This window comes from Hippocampus guttulatus, chromosome 14 (assembly GCF_054856545.1).
Source record: "Hippocampus guttulatus isolate MCC_2025c chromosome 14, RoL_Hgut_1.0, whole genome shotgun sequence".
Lineage (NCBI taxonomy): Eukaryota > Metazoa > Chordata > Actinopteri > Syngnathiformes > Syngnathidae > Hippocampus > Hippocampus guttulatus.
In genome coordinates, this window is record NC_141274.1 from 11,825,621 (window position 1) to 11,843,394 (window position 17,774).

Below are 17,774 nucleotides of genomic sequence, written 5' to 3' on the forward strand. Positions count from 1 at the left end.
TTTTTTCCGGCTAAAAATGCCTTACTATACATGGTCTTTTTTTTCCAGCTAAAAACGCCTTACTATACATGGTCGTTTTTTTCGGCTAAAAACGCCTTACTATATACATGGTCTTTTTATTTTTTGTTAAAATGCCTTACTATTCATGGTCGTTTTTTTCGGCTCAAAACACCTTTCTATACATGGTCGTTTTTTTCGTCTAAAAACGCCTTACTACACATGGTCGTTTTTTCGGCTAAAAACGCCTTACTACACATGGTCGTTTTTTTTCGGCTAAAAACGCCTTACTACACATGGTCGTTTTTTTTCGGCTAAAAACGCCTTTCTATGTACATGGTCGGTTTTTTCGGCTAAAAACGCCTTACTATCATCCATGGTCGGTTTTTTTTTTTGTCTAAAAGCGGATTACTAGACATGGTCGTTTTTTTTTTTGCGACGAAAAACGCCTGACTAGATACATGGTCGTCATTTTTTTCGTCTAAAAACGCCTTTCTATACGTGGTCGTTTTTTTTGTCTAAAAACGCCTTACTATATATACATGGTCGTTTTTTTTTGGCTAAAATCGCCTTACTATTTATTTATGGTCCTTTTTTTCGGCTAAAAACGCCTGACTATACATGGTCGGGTTTTTTTTTCCGGCTAAGAACGCCTTACTACACATGGTCTTTTTTTTCGGCTAAAAACACCTTACTTTACGTGGTCGTTTTTTTTCCGGCTAAAAACGCCTTACTATACATGGTCGTTTTTTTCGGCTAAAAACGCCTTACTATACATGGTAGGGGTTTTTTCGGCTAAAAACGCCTTACTATTCATGGTCCTTTTTTTCGGCTAAAAACGCCTTACTATACATGGTCGGTTTTTTTCGGTTAAAAACGCCTTACTATTTATGGTGCTTTTTTTTCCGTCAAAAAACGACTTACTATACATGGTCTTTTTTTCGGCTAAAAACACCTTACTTTACGTGGTCGGTTTTTTTTCCGGCTAAAAACGCCTTACTATACATGGTCGTTTTTTTGGCTAAAAACGCCTTAATATACATGGTAGGTTTTTTTTCGGCTAAAAACGCCTTACTATTCATGTTCCTTTTTTTTCGGCTAAAAACGCCTTACTATTCATGGTCGTTTTTTTCGGTTAAAAACGCCTTACTATACATGGTCGTCAAAGTTGATAGGGAAATACCTGCAAGTCATTCGATTTACCCGCTACATACATTCACACGAGCTAAAGTATTATCTCAACATCGTAAGTCAAATCAGTCAAATGTATCACCGTTATTGGGATCAAAGATTAGAAACATAACCAAAGTAGAAATGGCAGTTGCACTTGCACATGAAAATTAAGTTGGCTAAATAAAACACTCAACAGATCAGTTTAAAACGAGTATTAATGAACATGAGCAGCGGGGAGTAAATTATACAGTGACCTCTAAATTCAAACATGTACATGAAGTCGTGTGCCAAAATTGCAGCTGCCTGTTATGATCGTTGCCTAGCAACGTGATCTCTGCACACTAAACAATGATGAACTTAAAATGGTGACCGACCGCAAAGTTCTACGCAGGGAAGAAAATGTATTTTTTTGGCTTCAGAATCTAGTTATAGTCTTGGCAATGGTGCCTTTGCAAAATTCACCGCAAATCAAATCTCAATCAGAGACGAGTCTGTGACTAAAAACTCTGTACCTGGTCTGTAAATGTGAGCAAGTTAGAGATGCTGGTTTTCGAAGGGTGTTTTCCAAATCTTCTCAAAGTCTTCGGAAGTACAAGCAGCAAGCCATTTGTGCCCATCTCACACTGGCGGAAGCTCACATGGAGGCCAAGGATGGTCGTCAATGTTGGTTTTTGGACGACGTCACTGAACGTGATTACGCCACAGTGATCTGGCTGAGTCTTCGGTGCCGATGCAGCAGCTGCAGCAGCGTGTCGGAGATCTCGCGGTAGCGTAGCCCGTACAGATAAGGAGCAAACGCCCTGGGAAGAAGCATGAACACGCACATGTTAACCGTGCTCACCCACACTCGGACATCCTGGCTGACGTTTTCACTCTGAAACAGAAGCAGCTCCAAGGTAAAGACGAAGCCGGGGGCAAAGTAAAGAAGGAGCAGAACCCCGTGGGCCAACACGGTGACCCGAGCTCTGGAGAAGCGACTCTGCCAGATGCCTTGGGTTCTGGTTTCCATGTAGAGGCGAATGTAGCAGTAGAAGATGAGCACGGCGCAGATGAGAGCGGCCACGAAGAAATAGATGTTAATCCCCGCCGTGTTTTTGGCCTGAATGAAACCCAGGGAGATGAGGACCAGGCACACGGCGGCGTTCCCGCGTAGGTTCTCCCTCTCCATCTCCATCAGGATGACCAGCGTGAACGGGTAGCTCGCTGCCAGTACCCACGCCCCCAGCAGGATTCTGTGGGTTCGAGCGGGCGGGAGGAGGTCATGGTAGTGCAGCGGCCAGCGCACGGCCGCGTACGTGTCCACCACCATGAGGGTGACGGTGAGGATGGCGCAGCAGTAGGCCGTGACGGTGACGGCCGTGAGCAGCTCGCACACCAGCCACGGTACTTCGGCCCGGGCCGCGTTGAGGACGGCGGTAGTCAGGTTGAGGGTGAGGAACAACATGTCCGCCGCCAAGGTGTTGGCCACCAGGAGGTAGCGCGTCTCCCGGCGTAAGGCGCGTGATGCGAAGATGCACGCCAACAGGATGGGGTTCACCAGCATGGTGGCCAGGGTGACCACGGTGGTGGGGATGAAGAAGAGCTCCAGGTGCCAGCGTCGAAGGCTCGCCACCCACTCCTGCGTCAGGTTGCTCATCAGAATGGGCTCGGCGGCCATTTTGTCTTGCTCGAGTTTTTCTTCCAGCAGCTTCCTGTTGGTCGATGTCAGCAACATTTTTCATTGAAGGGGATCGTCTCTGAATATCTGCAGTAAATGTATGGAAATTAACATTGGTTTTATTGAAATTGATGATCTGCACATGGTGACAAACGTTTAAAAAAAAAACTTGCATCAGATGCTGTGAGCATAAAAAGTCTCCACACCCGTTTGAAAAAAATAATCCTGATTCAGCATTGTGACCGATCAAAACTCCCTGATGACTAAAAAGTGAATCTTTGTGAGTGAGCAGGTCAAACTAAAATAATGTGGTTGCGCACAGAGTACGTGAGCACAATTGTATGGTTGCTATGACATCATTGCGAAATATTTAGGATCTATTCATATGCAATGTCGAATACATTATGAGGCTGAGGGGGAAAAAATAAATAAATAGCACATCTGATTTAAAAATATCAACACATCCACATTTTGACTTTAAAATACATTCAGGATAAATAACTGTGTTTATCTCAACTACACTATGAAACACTTATGGCAAAGAAAAAAAAATCGAATGTTTCGATTGAGACTTAAACGTCCTTATCAACAAATAATTGAGCGGGCAAAGTTCTGTTTTCTTACCTCACGTCCATTTGAACGCGGTGTGCGACGCACGTCCATTAGGGCTGAAATCTTGTGTAAATCACAGGGTGTTTTTCTGCCGCCTGCGCTTATCTGATGGGTTCCGTGTTGACTCGCACAGATGATTGCAGAGATGCAGCAAAGCTCCGGCCACTTAGCTGTCACATAGGAACAGGGTGGAGCTTTTTTCCAACATTTGTGACAAGACGCTTTGGATTTTTTTTTTAACAGCAGATTTGTTTCGGGGAATTTGCTGGAAAATGAACTCGACGTATGCATTTGAGTTCAAAACCGCAGGCACCAGCTTGATATTTTAAAACATATTTAGTCAATTAAAGGCCGACTTACATTTTTACAAGGTCGCCTATCATCGTAAAACAAAGGGTGAGGATGACAGAAGTCGTATAAAGTACATTAATAAATTTTCTGATTTCACAGAAATGACCCAAATTAGTATCGCTCGGCCTTGGCGGAGGTCATTTGAGCCACGCTTACAACAATACCGTTATAAATTCACTTTATAAATTGTATGACAAGAAAACTAATCTTTTAGAAAGGGTGTAAAACATTTTGGGGAGAAAAATTGCAACTTCATGCCCATAATTCCATAATTTTTCCAACCCCAGGAAGTTACAAATGTTTTCTTGCAAAATTAGAACCAGATTTTTTCATTCCGCTGGTTACAAGTTGGAATAAAGCTCATTCAAATTTCTACAAATTTATATTTGTAGAAATTCCCCCTCAAGTTAATTGAATAGTCATAAGAATATTATAAAACGTTATTCTTGTAAATTCACTATGTTGTAATATTACCACAAAAAAAAAAATAAATAAAATAAATCCAGCCCCTTGTCATGTTTAATCACATCGTCAGTGTGAACACTTTGATGCGATTGTCCGGACTGTACAATGGAGTCTTCTTTGTAGTTCTCACTTTTTGTAGTTGTCACTACTTTATTTTTTTTTCCTCTTCCTGTAGCTTTCCTTGCCTTCCATCTCATCCTCCTCTTCCTCCTCCTCCTCCTCATCATCACTGTCCTCCATCTCCGCTTGGCGGTCGCCGTGGTGACGCTCCTCTTGCGTCCACTCTCTGGCCAGCAGTCTCCGAAAGACGTCATACTCCTCGGCTGACGCGTTGGCGGCGTGCGCCAGCAGGAAGGTATCCAGGTCCACGTTGAGGACGCTGTCCAGTTTCGGGTTAGCGATGACGGTCTGCCCTTTCTTGTCGGGGGTTTGGTACAAGCCTCGGCGCTCCAGGAAAGTGTGCCGCACGCGCAGCTCCTCCAGCGTGGAACGAAACAACCTGTGCTTCACCATCTCTGCTTGTTTGATGCCCATTCGGAAGTAGACGTACTGTGGAAAAAAATGAAAAAGGTGTTGAGAGAAGACAACGGAGGAGGCGGCTTCCTTGTAAAGGTCAATAAATCAGGAAGACGATAAACGGTAGTCGGCAACTTAATGATTGATCAAGTTTAGAGGAAGTCAGTAAGTCTTCAGTCTAACATGTGGAACAGACTTTTCTTACGTTTGTTTCCATGCTGCCCTTGATTCCATTCTAATCAATGTAGACAACTTATGATAAATTCATAAGTTGTAACTTATTGAATAATGTGCAGTGACGCAATCATGATGTGACTTCATTTCCATGATATGAAACAAATGCATGTGACTTGCAGTTAAAGGGGCTCAAGACACCCGGCCTCAAATTACAGACGGCAAAAATACAAGAACTCCACTTTAAACTTGGGAAAACAGTTTGCACTTTTGTATAGAAGTGTTGCCTAGTGGGCAGTTTCACAAGTGTAAACAAAGAAAGAGAAGTTAAGGACATCTCTTGTGGCTTAATTGGCATTCATTAATTTAAAGTCGGTGGCGTCCAACCTTTTCTGACCCAAGATCTACTTTTCAACCCACGATCGAGTATTTTGTTTTTTTTGTCGCCGGGAGGGTGGGGGAGATGCCACAAATGTGCATTCATCCACTTTTGGCGGCAGATATGTGCAACCGGTGGCATTTTTACTCTTAGGGCCTCCACCCAATTTAGGGATCGATCCTATGCCGCCTCCATGTCTCCGATTCGCTGACCACTAAGCTAATATTCGACCTCAGCAGCTCAGCTCAGCTTGATTGGACAGGAAATTTGGTTTTACTAATGTACAAAGGTTGATCTTTTTTGTCTAAAATGTAGCCTACACTAACACAAAATAACAATCATAATAATTTGCATTATAATTGTACTCAACAGGAAACTATTTTAAACCAGAACAAGTTGGAAAGTCTCACAGAATGTACTGCAGTTGACCGTGGTACCTCTACTGGAATATAATTCCGACCTGAAATTTGTACTCCAGCTGATCCAGGTCTTCATGCACGATGGCCGGACTGTCTCTGAGGATCTGGGTGACCTGCTGGACAGTAAACAGACACTTCTCCCTGAGGAACAAGGTCACGTGTTTTATCTTCTTCACCGGCAACGTCAGGATGGCAGGGTAGTGCACCACCACCCGCTGCAGACTGCCTGGATGGAGTTACAGTCCTTTTACACAGTTGAACAAAGAGAGAAACAAGCGCACGCTCACAAGCTCACCTTCAACTAAACCGAGTTTGCGTAGATTGCCTATCCGCTCCTGGAGAAGTGACTCCTTGATGGTGTAAATAGTGGGACATTTAGTCAATACCTTCATCACGCTGGAGGGGTTGAGGCCCAACATGAAGAGAACCGTGAGTGTTGACAGACAGTGCTTGGTGGCACTCCCACCACTGGCTTTGCACACACGTTCACAGATTTGCTCAGCCTGTGTTTGCGTGAAGCCCATGTCAAGTAGACAGGGGAGGGACAATTCTGGAACGGTGTGCCTCTGCAGGGATGCTGGGTCATTGTTGGCAACATTTGGCAGCAGGTTTCTGCTCGGAGAACAAAGCAATCTCCACTGCGTGCAGGAACGCTGCAAGCATCTACTTGACTGAAGCGGACTGAATATGGATGTGGTGGTGGTTGTCAAATGGCACAGGACCTGCGCAAAGACGGAATAGCTGTTAATATTGCCGATTTAGTTACCAATTAGGATGAGTAAAATCAAGGTTAACGCGGTTTGGCGGATTAAACAAGCAGCAGTATCGGCGAATATGAATGTCTTAAAAATAGATATAGCTTTAAAAATAAATTATATTCCAAACAAGTATAAAGTACAAAACCCGTTAAACCTCGAGTGTTTTAGTTGTACTTATATTTTACTAACCCGACATATGGCAAAACGAGCGCTCATGTTTCGTCTCTCTCCAAAATAAGTCCGTGCATCAACGGTGACGGTGAAATATAGTTCCGCCTCACATTTCAACAATTATTTTCTTATTTTTATACATATATTAAAAATGAATTGTTAACTCTCAGTGGAGGTTTGCATTCTGCTTAACTGCATCCTAACATTTATGACCATCGTAGCCTTTAAAACAGATGCAACAAATGCAACATTCCCACAGTACTGCACAGGTACATCCTTTCCAGGAAATCTCTTGTCCACTATAAAGCAACGCCTCTTCAAAACCAAACCAAAATAGTATTTGTGTGGCAAGTTAGTTAGGTGACAAAAAATAAAGAGGAATCAGGAGTTTTTCCCCAAAAAGGTTTTTAATCTTTATAAAATCACACAGACTTGTATCAAAACATCCCGATGGTAAAATAGTGTTGCATGTCGCTTGTACAAATTGCAAAACAAATGTATTTCATTTATTACAGACGTGGACAAACATTCAAAATCAAGGTAAAATATGTATTTGTGGATAAAAATAAATAGATAAGATAAATATAATTTATATTCCATTTAGTGTTAAAATCAAATTGATATTAAAAAAAAAATCATTTTGAGGTCTCATCTTTTTACGGTTTTAATTATACAGGTGAACTGATGAAATATGTGAGGTACTGCTAAGCTTTTACTGCTTTAAAAAGACCTAAAAGAATAAATAAAAAATACATGAACTTAAGAAGTTGCTCCACAAAATGTATTTTACCTTCGTTGCAGTAACTTCCGTAGACAAAACAAACATTGGCTGGACGGCTGGGCTTTATTCAGTCTCTAGTTTTCATGGAGGTATTTCTGGAGCTCCGATTCCAAGGCCGCCATGGACAACTGGTCTTCTTCGTCCTCCTCATCCAGAAGAGTGTCATCACCTTGATCTGGGAACAAGTCTTGACCCCCATATCTTTGGGGAATGGACTCGTGGCGCTGCAGTGAGCCTATTAAAAAGTGGAACACAGATAATTAGTCAAGTACTTTATGTTATTCCTAGTACGACAAATAGTATCGAACAAATTTGGGTGTGTGCTGCATTTGTGACTCAAATTCATAATTTGGATATAAGTCTTCAATTCTCGAGTACTCACAATTGCTTTGAGTTGCAGGGAACACCTCCGTCCAGGTGTACTCGGCCAGTGAAATGGGCTGGCTGATCCAGGGCTGCAGAAGCAGCTGGTCCAGGGTCATCCTTAGGGTGGGCTCAGAGTGCAGCAGCCCACATAACACACTGTTCAGTTCTGATCCATACAACAGGGACAAGTCTTTAACAAACAAAGCACGTATCGTACAAGTGTGCATGTTTGTTTGCTCAACTGTGATGTTAGTTCAATTTGTGCTTGTGTACCATTCATTAAACCACCTTTCATTTAAGACGGTTGGTTTTGAATAAGTCCTGAAAACAGACGTTTAACGTTCGTTGAATTCCAATTTAAACAAAAAAAGTGCAGTAAACAGTGTTATGTTGACACACGAAAGTCGCGATTTCTTTTCGTTACAAGCCATCGTCCAGTTGATAATTGGGGGGTGGGGGGGGGGACAAACAAAAATCTTTTTTTTATTTTTGCGGGTGAGGCGCAAGAACGGATTGATGACATGTCCATTCATTTCAATGGGACAAGTTGATTTGAGAAACAAACGAGAATTAGACTGAAGTCGAAAGCTACCAATGTAAATACCTGAGGAGAGTGGAAAAGGGAGCTTGAGTTGGGCATCCAGGATCTCGGCTACACCACAGAAGGGGTTCTCGCTGAACAGCAGCGTGTAGAGCAAAACCCCCAGAGACCACATCTCCAACTCGGGACCTTTGTAGCTACACAAAGGACGCATCAGCACACATTAACCACCCGCCACAATGATCTCATAGGAACTTGGTTGTGTCAATATGAGACGACAGCAAACATGTGTTCATCACTTCATTCGGATCCAGCAAACGTTTTAAATAACTTTATGATTGTTGTACGCGTGTAATTTAAAAGGCACGTCATCAAAGTTTATGGCCCATCAAAGTCGTAAAGGAGTGGAAACAGTGCTCTCACAGTGGGATTCTGTTGTCAGGCGTAATGCTTTGGGAGAACAATGACAAACATAATCCTCTCTAAAATTGTACACTTGGGCCAGGGCTGCGGTTATCAAAACAAAATGAAAAAAAAAAGCATGTATTTTTTTGCAAAGATGCGATATACACATACGGGTTTCCTTGAAGCACTTCTGGGGAGCAGTACTCGAGCGTGCCACAGAAATTGAAAAAGAGCTTCCCAGGAGCCATCGTTGCCGCAGAGCCAAAGTCGATGAGGCGAATGTGGAAACACTTGTCAATGATGATGTTTTCGTCTTTGATGTCTCTGTGCAGGATGTTCTTTGACCTCAGGTAGAAGACCGCCGCTACCAGCTGTGGAGTGAAAGACAAAAGGTGCAGTTCCAATCAAGCCATACGGGAACTTGCGCCGTCGATACGTTATCCTGTACGGACCTGTCGAAAGATGTAGCTGGCCAGGGGCTCGTCCAGTCGTGGCTGCATGTCAATGAATTCAAAGAGGTCCAAACCGTCTCCGTGTTTCTCCATGACCATCTGGAAGTAACTGCCGTTCTCAAAGACCTCCAGCACCTGGCGGCAGAGTCGAGCAAAAACACACAAAGATGAAGCCATCGATGCGGCGGCTGCGTTCTAAGAGCGCAGCTAAATTTTCCTCAATAATTTGTACTTTTCCAACTTTTTGTGAAGTGGACAGGGTCTATAGAAGGTTTTGCGTCTTCTTTTCACTGCAATTGAGAGGTTGACGGAGGCCGAGGCGGTTACCTTGACGATGTTGTGATGTTGCACTCGAGTCAGGATGGCGATCTCCTGACTGACGAGGCCTAGCATTGGGTCGTCTACCCAGCAGTCGCTCACGATCCTTGCCTTGCTGATGAACTTCACAACTGTCTGCAAAGGTCAACGATTCGGTAAGGTCAAGTCTACTTTTCTAGCACTAGAACAGAGTATCTTACATTGAATGATGATTTTCATATATCTGTACTCGAGTATGTAACAGTATTTATTTATTTATTTTTACTTTTGCTGAAGGAGTCAAATCAGTCCATGTACTTTTACAAGTATCTGTTCTTTCACTTTTGTACAAAGCATCAGTGTTTTTGCCATGCGTATGTGAATATTCTTACTTCTTGCCCATCGCAGCGCCTTATTGCCTTCCAGACAAAACCGAAGGCTCCTTTACCAACGGCTTTAATAGGCTTGTACTCTTCTTCAAACTGCCCGTCGCATGCCCGAGAGTGTTCGAGGTCCAGGGTGGAGCGCAGAGCCTCGCCGTGACACGCCTCGCCGATTCTCTGAGGGAGGGATGTTGGAATAAAGTCACACGGGACAGATAAATAAGTCTCTGAGTGTATCACTTGAATTATTATTATAATTACTTTTTTTCTTCTCAACCAACTGACCTCTCCAAGACTGGCTGCCGATTTGTCGAGCAGGGATCGATCTCTTTGCGACATTGACCACTGTTGGCCGGCCTTGCTCATCCACACGCAGAACATTGGTTTTCCATCGGAAAGGTCGGCTCTGACCACATCACACTGCACCTCTGGAGAGGGGATTTAAATAGCGAGACCATCGATCAATAGGCGGACAATTCGAGTAAGACAACCAGAAAATGTTTTCATTTGCTGAGCTATTGCAATGCCAGTGGGATGTTTGTATTTTATGACGTTGTATCTCTTGGTGAAAGTTTACGTTAGACCACTCGGAGTAATCTGATCCATTGATTCCAACCATCTAATTTCACTAAATTGGTGTGGCATGAATTTTTTGAGGGGGGAAACATTTTCAAATGTGTGTGTGTGGGGGGTTTTTTTTTTTTTGGTTATGCTCTTTCCTCCCTCATATAGAAGACATTGCCATAGTTGTATATTTTATGAGGAAGTATTTGACACCGTACACCTCAGAAATGTTCAGCCATTTTCTTGAACTCTGTACTTTCCATGAAGCACGAGTTGGAAATTAAATCACTGAATTAAGTTGAATTAAACCGTACCGACTCTTGTGCCATCTCTGTGGTAAGCGCTTCCTTCAAAACGTCCCTCCAGTAACTGCGGCGCATCTGACTTGAGCGCACCCTTTTCCATCTTCTGTTTCTTTGGTGTGGATGTAGCAGGAAGCTCCATTGTCGACTGCACCTCGCCATTATTCCCATTCAAGCAGAATTCCTGGACGCTTTCTTTGTGAACGGACGAAAGAGCGGCCCACTGATCCGTCCCAGCACGGTTCTCCAACTGCCCTTCCGCGGAGCGATTCTTGGCCTCCTTATTGGCGCTCACGGGCCGATCTTCGGGTTCGACGTCGCACGGGGAGGGTGTGCGCAGGAGCTCGGCCGTATCGCAGGACGTCATGGAGTGCCGGTTTTCATCACTGCCCCCTTGGAGGCTGATAAGCACAGCGCTGCTCAGATCCAAGTCAGCCAGGGCTCGGGTCACCAGGTCGCCGTTGCTGTTGAGATCCAGGAAACAGCTGATCTCTGCCCGGCATGGACCGGAACCGCCGTGGCCAGCAAACTTTTCGCAAAAGCCGGAGGAAGACCTGGAACACGGGCGTACTGAATATTTTCATCCAACAGGAGAGACGTTTACACATACTAAGACTTTTGAAGAGCATAATGAAAACACTCAAGAGAGGCGGGTGAATTTCAAAAACACACACACACAAAAAAATATTAAAAAATGGTGGTAAAAGTGAGAAGCACACCTGCTTTCCATTGAAATGACCTCAAAGCTGGAGTCTTGCAGGACAGATGTACATGGGCGTGTGTCTTTGTCAACACCAGAAGACTTGACACCCGCACTTCCAAAAGCTTGCTCATTCTGAGCGGGAGTGCCTGAGGATGGCGGGAATAGAAATCGTTATTTTGCAAAGACATAACGTACAAGTGATTATCAGGAGCAAACTAGGATGTTGGCTAATACCTGCACTGATTTCATTTTCCAGGCGCAGCTCTTCATGTTTCTGTATTGGTTGCTCAGTAGAAAGCATGCAGGCGGCATCTCCCTCGGGCTGGTCCACCCAGGCAAACGTCTTCAGGAGAGCTTCGGTGTTCTCGCCTGTCCCTGAGGAGTGGCTACTACCGGCAGCGACCTGGGCTGCTTGCTGCAACAGCTCTTCGGTGTCATTAGCACTGTGGGGGGGAAATGGATAGTAGTAACTGTGTTTCTACAGAGAGGTCTTTGTCCAGTGCTTCGTTTTTTTTCCCCTTCTATGGGCTCTCACACAAGTCTAGTTAACATTGTACAACGCCACATTTTGTGTTAAATGTTGCTCACTCGGCTACGGACATAAACTTGACTTCTGACAAAGCATGCCACAGTGCATGTCCACCAGATGGCGTAAGAGATACAATGAACTCCAATTTCATGGTTCGGATTCCAGTGACACTTTCATTGACGGGCTTCTTCAGTTTGCAGAGGAATTCCGTTCCTGCACGGACGCAACCAAAATATGTACAAAGGTCACGACGCACTGTTGTCTATTACTAACCCAAGATAATCAGGTGGTGAAGTCATAATTGCGGTAAATAAAAAGTACCAGTCGTTATGAAAACACTTGTCAACCACAAATGTAACAGTGAAATGATGAAAGGGAAATGAAGCGGTGACGTGACAGCATATTTATATGCCGCTGGGCTATCAAGCATATTGCACAGCGTGTACAAGCGCAAACATCGTATGTCAGGACAATAAACCGAAGACGGCGTCAATTTCTGGATTTCCTATATACTGTACTGCAAAAACAATCCATCCAAGTCTGAGTGTGATGACCTCCCACGCCCTACGGGTTTCAACGGTTCAACACATATTTATCCCTTGAGGGATTATAATGAGCACAACAAAACAAAACAAAAAAAAGAACAGGTAGACAACCTTATGAAATGACTGTGATGTCCAAAGGACTTACTTAAATACACGTGTGGAAGAGACAGCGGGAGAAGACAACGTGGACAGAGCGCTTCCCCGTTTGTCAAGTCTGGTGCAGTTCCCGGTGAAGATTCGGCCTCTGCCTGTGGAGGATCTCCATCGGCAGGCTTCCTGTACCATGGCCATGTCTCCAGCCACCAGCGAGGACGGGTCGATGACTGAGGTCAAGGGAACAATGAACGTTCGGTCAAAGGCACATTTTGAACATGCAACACTGTCATTAGATTATTTATCAGAGTTCTACACAACAATCCAGGGGCGGATAAACTTGTGTTCACGTCAAATGTCATTTAATTTTATTTACAAAAAGACAGATGGGCCAGGTTATTTAAAATTTATTGTGAGAAAATACAAAAAAAAGTTATACTGAACCATTGTAAAACATTGAGCGCACACAGGTTTATTTTTTACTACACTATGGTAACATTTTCATTATTATTTATTGTTTAATAAATGAATGAATGAAACTTGATTATAATTATTTTAATAGTGTTTTTGTTTTAAATCAATGAATAAATTATTGTAATTTTGTGTGTAATTTTACAATATTTTTTATTTTATTGACGGTTAATTCACCTTTTCTTTCAAATAAAAATATCAAATGTTCCCCCCCCCCAAAAAAACAAACAGTTATTTAAAAAAATAATTAAAAATGTTAATGAACAATGAAACAATAAATACAGATAGATTACAAGAATAAATGAAAGGACTCTTGCTAATGTGAATACGCGGGCCGTATGTGGGCCACTTTGCCCTCCGCTGTATGTTTCCATGTGAACTTCCGATATGGTTAAACAGCCGTGCGCTGTAAATGCTCACCAGATTTCGCTGTACTTTTGACAGCTTCTGCTTGAGACTCTGGGAAGGGACTGATCTTCCTGACTGAATCGGACATCCATCCATAAAAACCGGGCATGAGGAAAGTGACACACTGTTGACGACAAGAGAGCAGCGGTGACAAACGAGGCTTGTCAAAAGAGGCCACGCCATTCGCCCTCTCACAGCCGCCCTCGTTGGCGAACCTTTCCGAGCAGCTCGTCCTTGTTGTAGCCAAACAAACCGAGCGCCTGTCGATTGTGGATGCTGTAGATTGAGCCGTCAGCTTGCAGCAGGAGGAGGCTGCACACTGGGGCAAATGCCCAGATGGTTCCATTGTACTCCAGTGTGGGGCTGGCGGAGAGGACCCTGCTGTTTCCCTTGATGCCTGCGTAAACTCATTAAAAAAAAGAACAATCCATGAAATGATGAGTTAAACTTTTCAAGGACTGGCGAAAATCAACTCGTGTGAATAGTGCACGAATCAAGAAATCATTGAAATTCCTTTCACTACTTTTTTGCCCTCCGCAACAACTCAAGTGTTGAGCGTACGACTGACTATGAGGTGGAAAAAGTTCAAAATTAAATTTGACTGGAAATTTATTCTCTAGTATTAAACCACTGCGTCTTGATGGTGAACCGCACTGACAGTAAAACCCGAATTGCGAACAATTTACCAGATTGCTGACAATGTTCGGGTTGCAAGTCTTCTGCCTTGTGTGCATTTTCTCTGCAGAGGCTCATCCCACTGTGCTGTTGTTGGGGTCTTGCGCACTGTACCGCTCCCTGAAGCTTAACGCACAGCGGCACCGATGCGCCTTCTCTACTCCTACCACACACTCTCTGAACCCTCAGCATCTACGGGGGAACAAGAAAGCACAAGTCTGATATGAACACCCAAACAGAGATATTGTGGGACGCGGCTTTCCTTTCCTGAGTGGTGTAGTGTGAAAGCAAATTGTGCTTACTTTGGGCAATGCCTGACAGTGCAGGGGGATTTGTAAAGAGGGGATTAGCTCCATAACGGAGAGTCCTTTTAAGTCCTCCGGATGGTGGTATCCATGGAGATGAGCAAATGCTGAGTCACAGGTAAGAATATTGCCCTATAGGGGGATAAAACCAAAAGCACTTGTAATCGGAACCCAAATTATAACCCAAACTATGAGTTTTCCTCTTTGACGCGGGTCAGACGATCAACCGGAAGGTCTATGAAGGAGATCCTGGGGTAGCCACAGTATTTCTCAGTCCGGTCAGTTGACCGTCAGAGGAATGCATCGTGCCTTGCCATGCTTGCTCAAGCAATGTGTTCTTAATCTCATTTTAGAAATTTTCATCAATTGATAATAATACTAATAAATATTAATCAGACTATTTTTGGTGGCACTGTGAGCTAAAATGATTGCGTACGGAATGGAGGAACAAACTTTGGGAGTTGGAAGGGGTGTGTTTTGTACACGATACCACACTGATTTTTTTTCTACCAAGTTTGAATTTATCATTAAATTCTTGTATCAAATTATGAAGGTGAATCTAATGCGGTTGCTGCCAAATAACATTTAAGAACAGTACGACGACGGAGATATTGCACGTAGGAAAAAGATTAAGGCTGCTGAATAAAATTCAACTCACATCTTGCGTAAACGTCAGAGAAGCGGAAATACGTTCCACATTCTCCATCTTGACGAGGAGATGTTCTCCATTTTGTGACGCTCGGTGGGTGCACGCCAACATTGGCATTTCGCCAGACGGTGTCAGAACATCAACCTACAAGAAGAGGGAGGCAAGAGTGACTATACACTTCACCGTGAGAACAGATTCTATGTCTCCCAATAATGATGACGAGTAGTTGGTTGCGGCGAAGGTCAAGATGCTTGAAAGGGTTGGCAACATACCACTTGGCCAGATACTGATGCAACACTGCCATCCATTAGCAGACAGTCCTCAGGTAACGCATCTTCCAAGACCTGAGTGGTTTTCTTCAAAATGGACATCAATTTTGTTCCATTCAACTCATCCGGGGTGCACGCAAACAGTTTGTAGGCTTGATCATTGGCTGATATTATCTAAAAAAAAAAGTAACAATAATAATGAGGGTTTTTTTAAATTCATTTAACATGTTCTAAAACAGTGGTCCTCGTTAGTATAGTGGACAGTATCTCCGCCTGTCACGCGGAAGACCGGGGTTCCATTCCCTGACGGGGAGTTGATGTCGCTTTAGTGGGCGGCCCGGTAGTCCAGTGGTTAGCACGTCGGCTTCACAGTGCAGAGGTACCGGGTTCGATTCCAGCTCCGGCCTCCCTGTGTGGAGTTTGCATGTTCTCCCCGGGCCTGCGTGGGTTTTCTCCGGGTGCTCCGGTTTCCTCCCACATTCCAAAAACATGCATGGCAGGCTGATTGGCCGCTCTAAATTGTCCCTAGGTGTGAGTGTGGGCGTGAATGGTTGTTCGTCTCTGTGTGCCCTGCGATTGGCTGGCAACTGATTCAGGGTGTCCCCGCCTACTGCCCGAAGACGGCTGGGATAGGCTCCAGCACCCCCCGCGACCCTAGTGAGGATCAAGCGGTTCGGAAAATGGATGGATGGATGGATGTTCTAAAACAGTGGTTCCCAACTTTTACTGAGCTAAGGGACAAATATGGTAGATATTAGATTTAATGCCTGTTGTTTTTCTTCATATTGGACATGATCATTTTTCTACCAAAACCAGTAAATTTCCTTGCTGTGGAATCAATAAAGTGCTGCAGCAACATTTGGGTGATCACTGGTCTAAACACAAGAGAACTGTACCTCTCTGCTTTTGCGATCTACCGTCAGAAGCACTTTGTTTGGGTTGAGTGCCAGTAGCGAGACGGGTAGCCCCAAATCTGTTGAAACAAGCTGACTATAAAGCTTGTCTTCCGTCTCTGACATTGTGGATGGGCATGGGAAGACGTCAAAAGATGTGTGCGAGTCAGGATGCATGCAGGACAATGGGGGCTTTGTTGCTGCTATTGAAGCAAAAAAACACATCACCAAATGTAACAAAAATCAAACATCACCAATGCAGCCAAGAGAAATGAAGACAATATAATGTTGGGAATTATCACAATTTAATGGAAATAAAAACACCAAGTTCTTCCTCTTTTTTTATAGATCTCGTCTGTGGCACTGGTCTGGCTGATAAATAAAAAAGAGCTGATGCCGTTTGTACATAAGGTGTTACACGTCCTCTGTGGCCATCGCTTACCTGGGGATGGTCCACAAAAGTAACGTCGTTGCAATTCCAACATGTTTCTTTTCTGCAGTGGTCTCTGAGCACAGGGGTAGGACTTGTTCAAGTCGAACTCGTCCCCCAGCAGGTTGGAGGAGAGATCAGGTACCACGCAAATAGTCGCTCCTTTCTCCGCGAAGTGCCGTGTGGCTTCAAAACGAGACCCGGTGGCGAGTGACATTGTTGTTGTGGGTTCTCCAGCTGCTATCAGTGACCCACGAGAACTGAATTACCGTCTTGTAAACGCGTTAGGGTGAGAGAAATTTGATGCGAGACTCACCAAATCAAATTGGATGCCTTTGAAGCATACAATGGACGCCGCGGTTTGTTGACGATAGTCGACAAGGAAACGCTAACTCCCCTGTGTTATTAGCTCATACATGTTAGCATGCTGTCTACGAATCGCACTTCAAACAAAGTTGCGTTTCAGCGAGCTCCAAACGGGGTCGCAACAGCCACTCTCGTTTTTAAGACGTCGAAACCACGGACAGGGGTAAATTTGGAATCAATACATAGTGTTTACAGATTTTTCTTTTCGTAAATCGCGGGCTTCGCGCAATCGTCTGAACAGATGAGATATACGGAGGTGCCCTGGAACCAATCAAAAGCCAGTGTTCGAAACCGGAAACGTTTATTGGATAAATTAAGTGAAAGACCCGCCTTTATTTCTGTGGTGACAGTGCCACTGCCCAATCATTTCGATTCTATTTTATTCAATTAGAACAAAACAAAACTGTAACTGAAAAAACGTGCTGCATACAAAAAACTCGAACATTCAAACCTATTGACAATGCAGAGTTTTAAATTTACATTAAAACAAATGTTGCAAATGTTGACAGAATGTGCGAACTCCACACACAAAGGCCACACTAAGATTACCAAGTGTAAATATTTGCATGTTATTACGAAAATGTACAAAGATTTGACACAATTGTTTTCTTCCCAAGAGCTAACAGGGAGCTTGACCTATACATACGGGACTGAGACAATAATTCTCGTGCCTGC

The 17,774-nt window shown here is 43.8% G+C and overlaps 3 protein-coding genes across 3 annotated transcripts; all 3 read right to left on the reverse strand.

Moving 5' to 3' along the window:
* Nucleotides 1-1,134: 1,134 nt before the first annotated feature.
* LOC147195112 (putative G protein-coupled receptor 148) lies at nucleotides 1,135-4,145 on the reverse strand. Its single transcript, XM_086128696.1, has 2 exons — nucleotides 3,452-4,145; nucleotides 1,135-2,914 (listed from the first exon to the last, which is right to left on the reverse strand). The coding sequence occupies exon 2, from the start codon at nucleotides 2,882-2,884 to the stop codon at nucleotides 1,865-1,867; it is 1,020 nt and encodes a 339-aa protein (XP_085984822.1). The 5' UTR covers nucleotides 2,885-2,914; nucleotides 3,452-4,145; the 3' UTR covers nucleotides 1,135-1,864.
* A 142-nt stretch (nucleotides 4,146-4,287) lies between these two features.
* Nucleotides 4,288-6,733, reverse strand: mterf4 (mitochondrial transcription termination factor 4). The gene is made up of 4 exons (XM_086128695.1): nucleotides 6,691-6,733; nucleotides 6,039-6,465; nucleotides 5,785-5,969; nucleotides 4,288-4,804 (listed from the first exon to the last, which is right to left on the reverse strand). The coding sequence occupies exons 1-4, from the start codon at nucleotides 6,715-6,717 to the stop codon at nucleotides 4,406-4,408; spliced, it is 1,038 nt and encodes a 345-aa protein (XP_085984821.1). The 5' UTR covers nucleotides 6,718-6,733; the 3' UTR covers nucleotides 4,288-4,405.
* Nucleotides 6,734-7,081: 348 nt separating this feature from the next.
* pask (PAS domain containing serine/threonine kinase) lies at nucleotides 7,082-17,422 on the reverse strand. Its single transcript, XM_086128691.1, has 20 exons — nucleotides 16,746-17,422; nucleotides 16,307-16,506; nucleotides 15,414-15,584; nucleotides 15,151-15,285; nucleotides 14,490-14,624; nucleotides 14,199-14,379; nucleotides 13,728-13,909; nucleotides 13,525-13,636; nucleotides 12,686-12,863; nucleotides 11,701-11,909; nucleotides 11,483-11,612; nucleotides 10,776-11,317; nucleotides 10,183-10,325; nucleotides 9,907-10,074; nucleotides 9,545-9,670; nucleotides 9,218-9,352; nucleotides 8,937-9,136; nucleotides 8,424-8,557; nucleotides 7,836-7,985; nucleotides 7,082-7,688 (listed from the first exon to the last, which is right to left on the reverse strand). Exons 1-20 carry the CDS (start codon nucleotides 16,948-16,950, stop codon nucleotides 7,528-7,530), a joined length of 3,597 nt encoding a protein of 1,198 aa, XP_085984817.1. The 5' UTR covers nucleotides 16,951-17,422; the 3' UTR covers nucleotides 7,082-7,527.
* Between the last annotated feature and the right edge of the window lie 352 nt (nucleotides 17,423-17,774).

Excerpts from the sequence above, each read along its gene's own strand:
- LOC147195112 (XM_086128696.1), bottom strand. The coding sequence starts at position 2,884 with ATGTTGCTGACATCGACCAACAGGAAGCTGCTGGAAGAAAAACTCGAG.
- mterf4 (XM_086128695.1), bottom strand. The coding sequence starts at position 6,717 with ATGAGCGCTCGTTTTGCCATATGTCGG. Across the intron at positions 5,970-6,038 it reads CAAACTCGGTTTAGTTGAAG|GCAGTCTGCAGCGGGTGGTG; the intron begins GTGAGCTTGTGA and ends AACTCCATCCAG. Across the intron at positions 4,805-5,784 it reads AGCTGGAGTACAAATTTCAG|TACGTCTACTTCCGAATGGG; the intron begins GTCGGAATTATA and ends TTTTTTCCACAG.
- pask (XM_086128691.1), bottom strand. The coding sequence starts at position 16,950 with ATGTCACTCGCCACCGGGTCTCGTTTTGAAGCCACACGGCACTTCGCG. Across the intron at positions 14,380-14,489 it reads ACTGTCAGGCATTGCCCAAA|ATGCTGAGGGTTCAGAGAGT; the intron begins GTAAGCACAATT and ends GTTCCCCCGTAG. Across the intron at positions 11,613-11,700 it reads GGAAAATGAAATCAGTGCAG|GCACTCCCGCTCAGAATGAG; the intron begins GTATTAGCCAAC and ends CGCCATCCTCAG.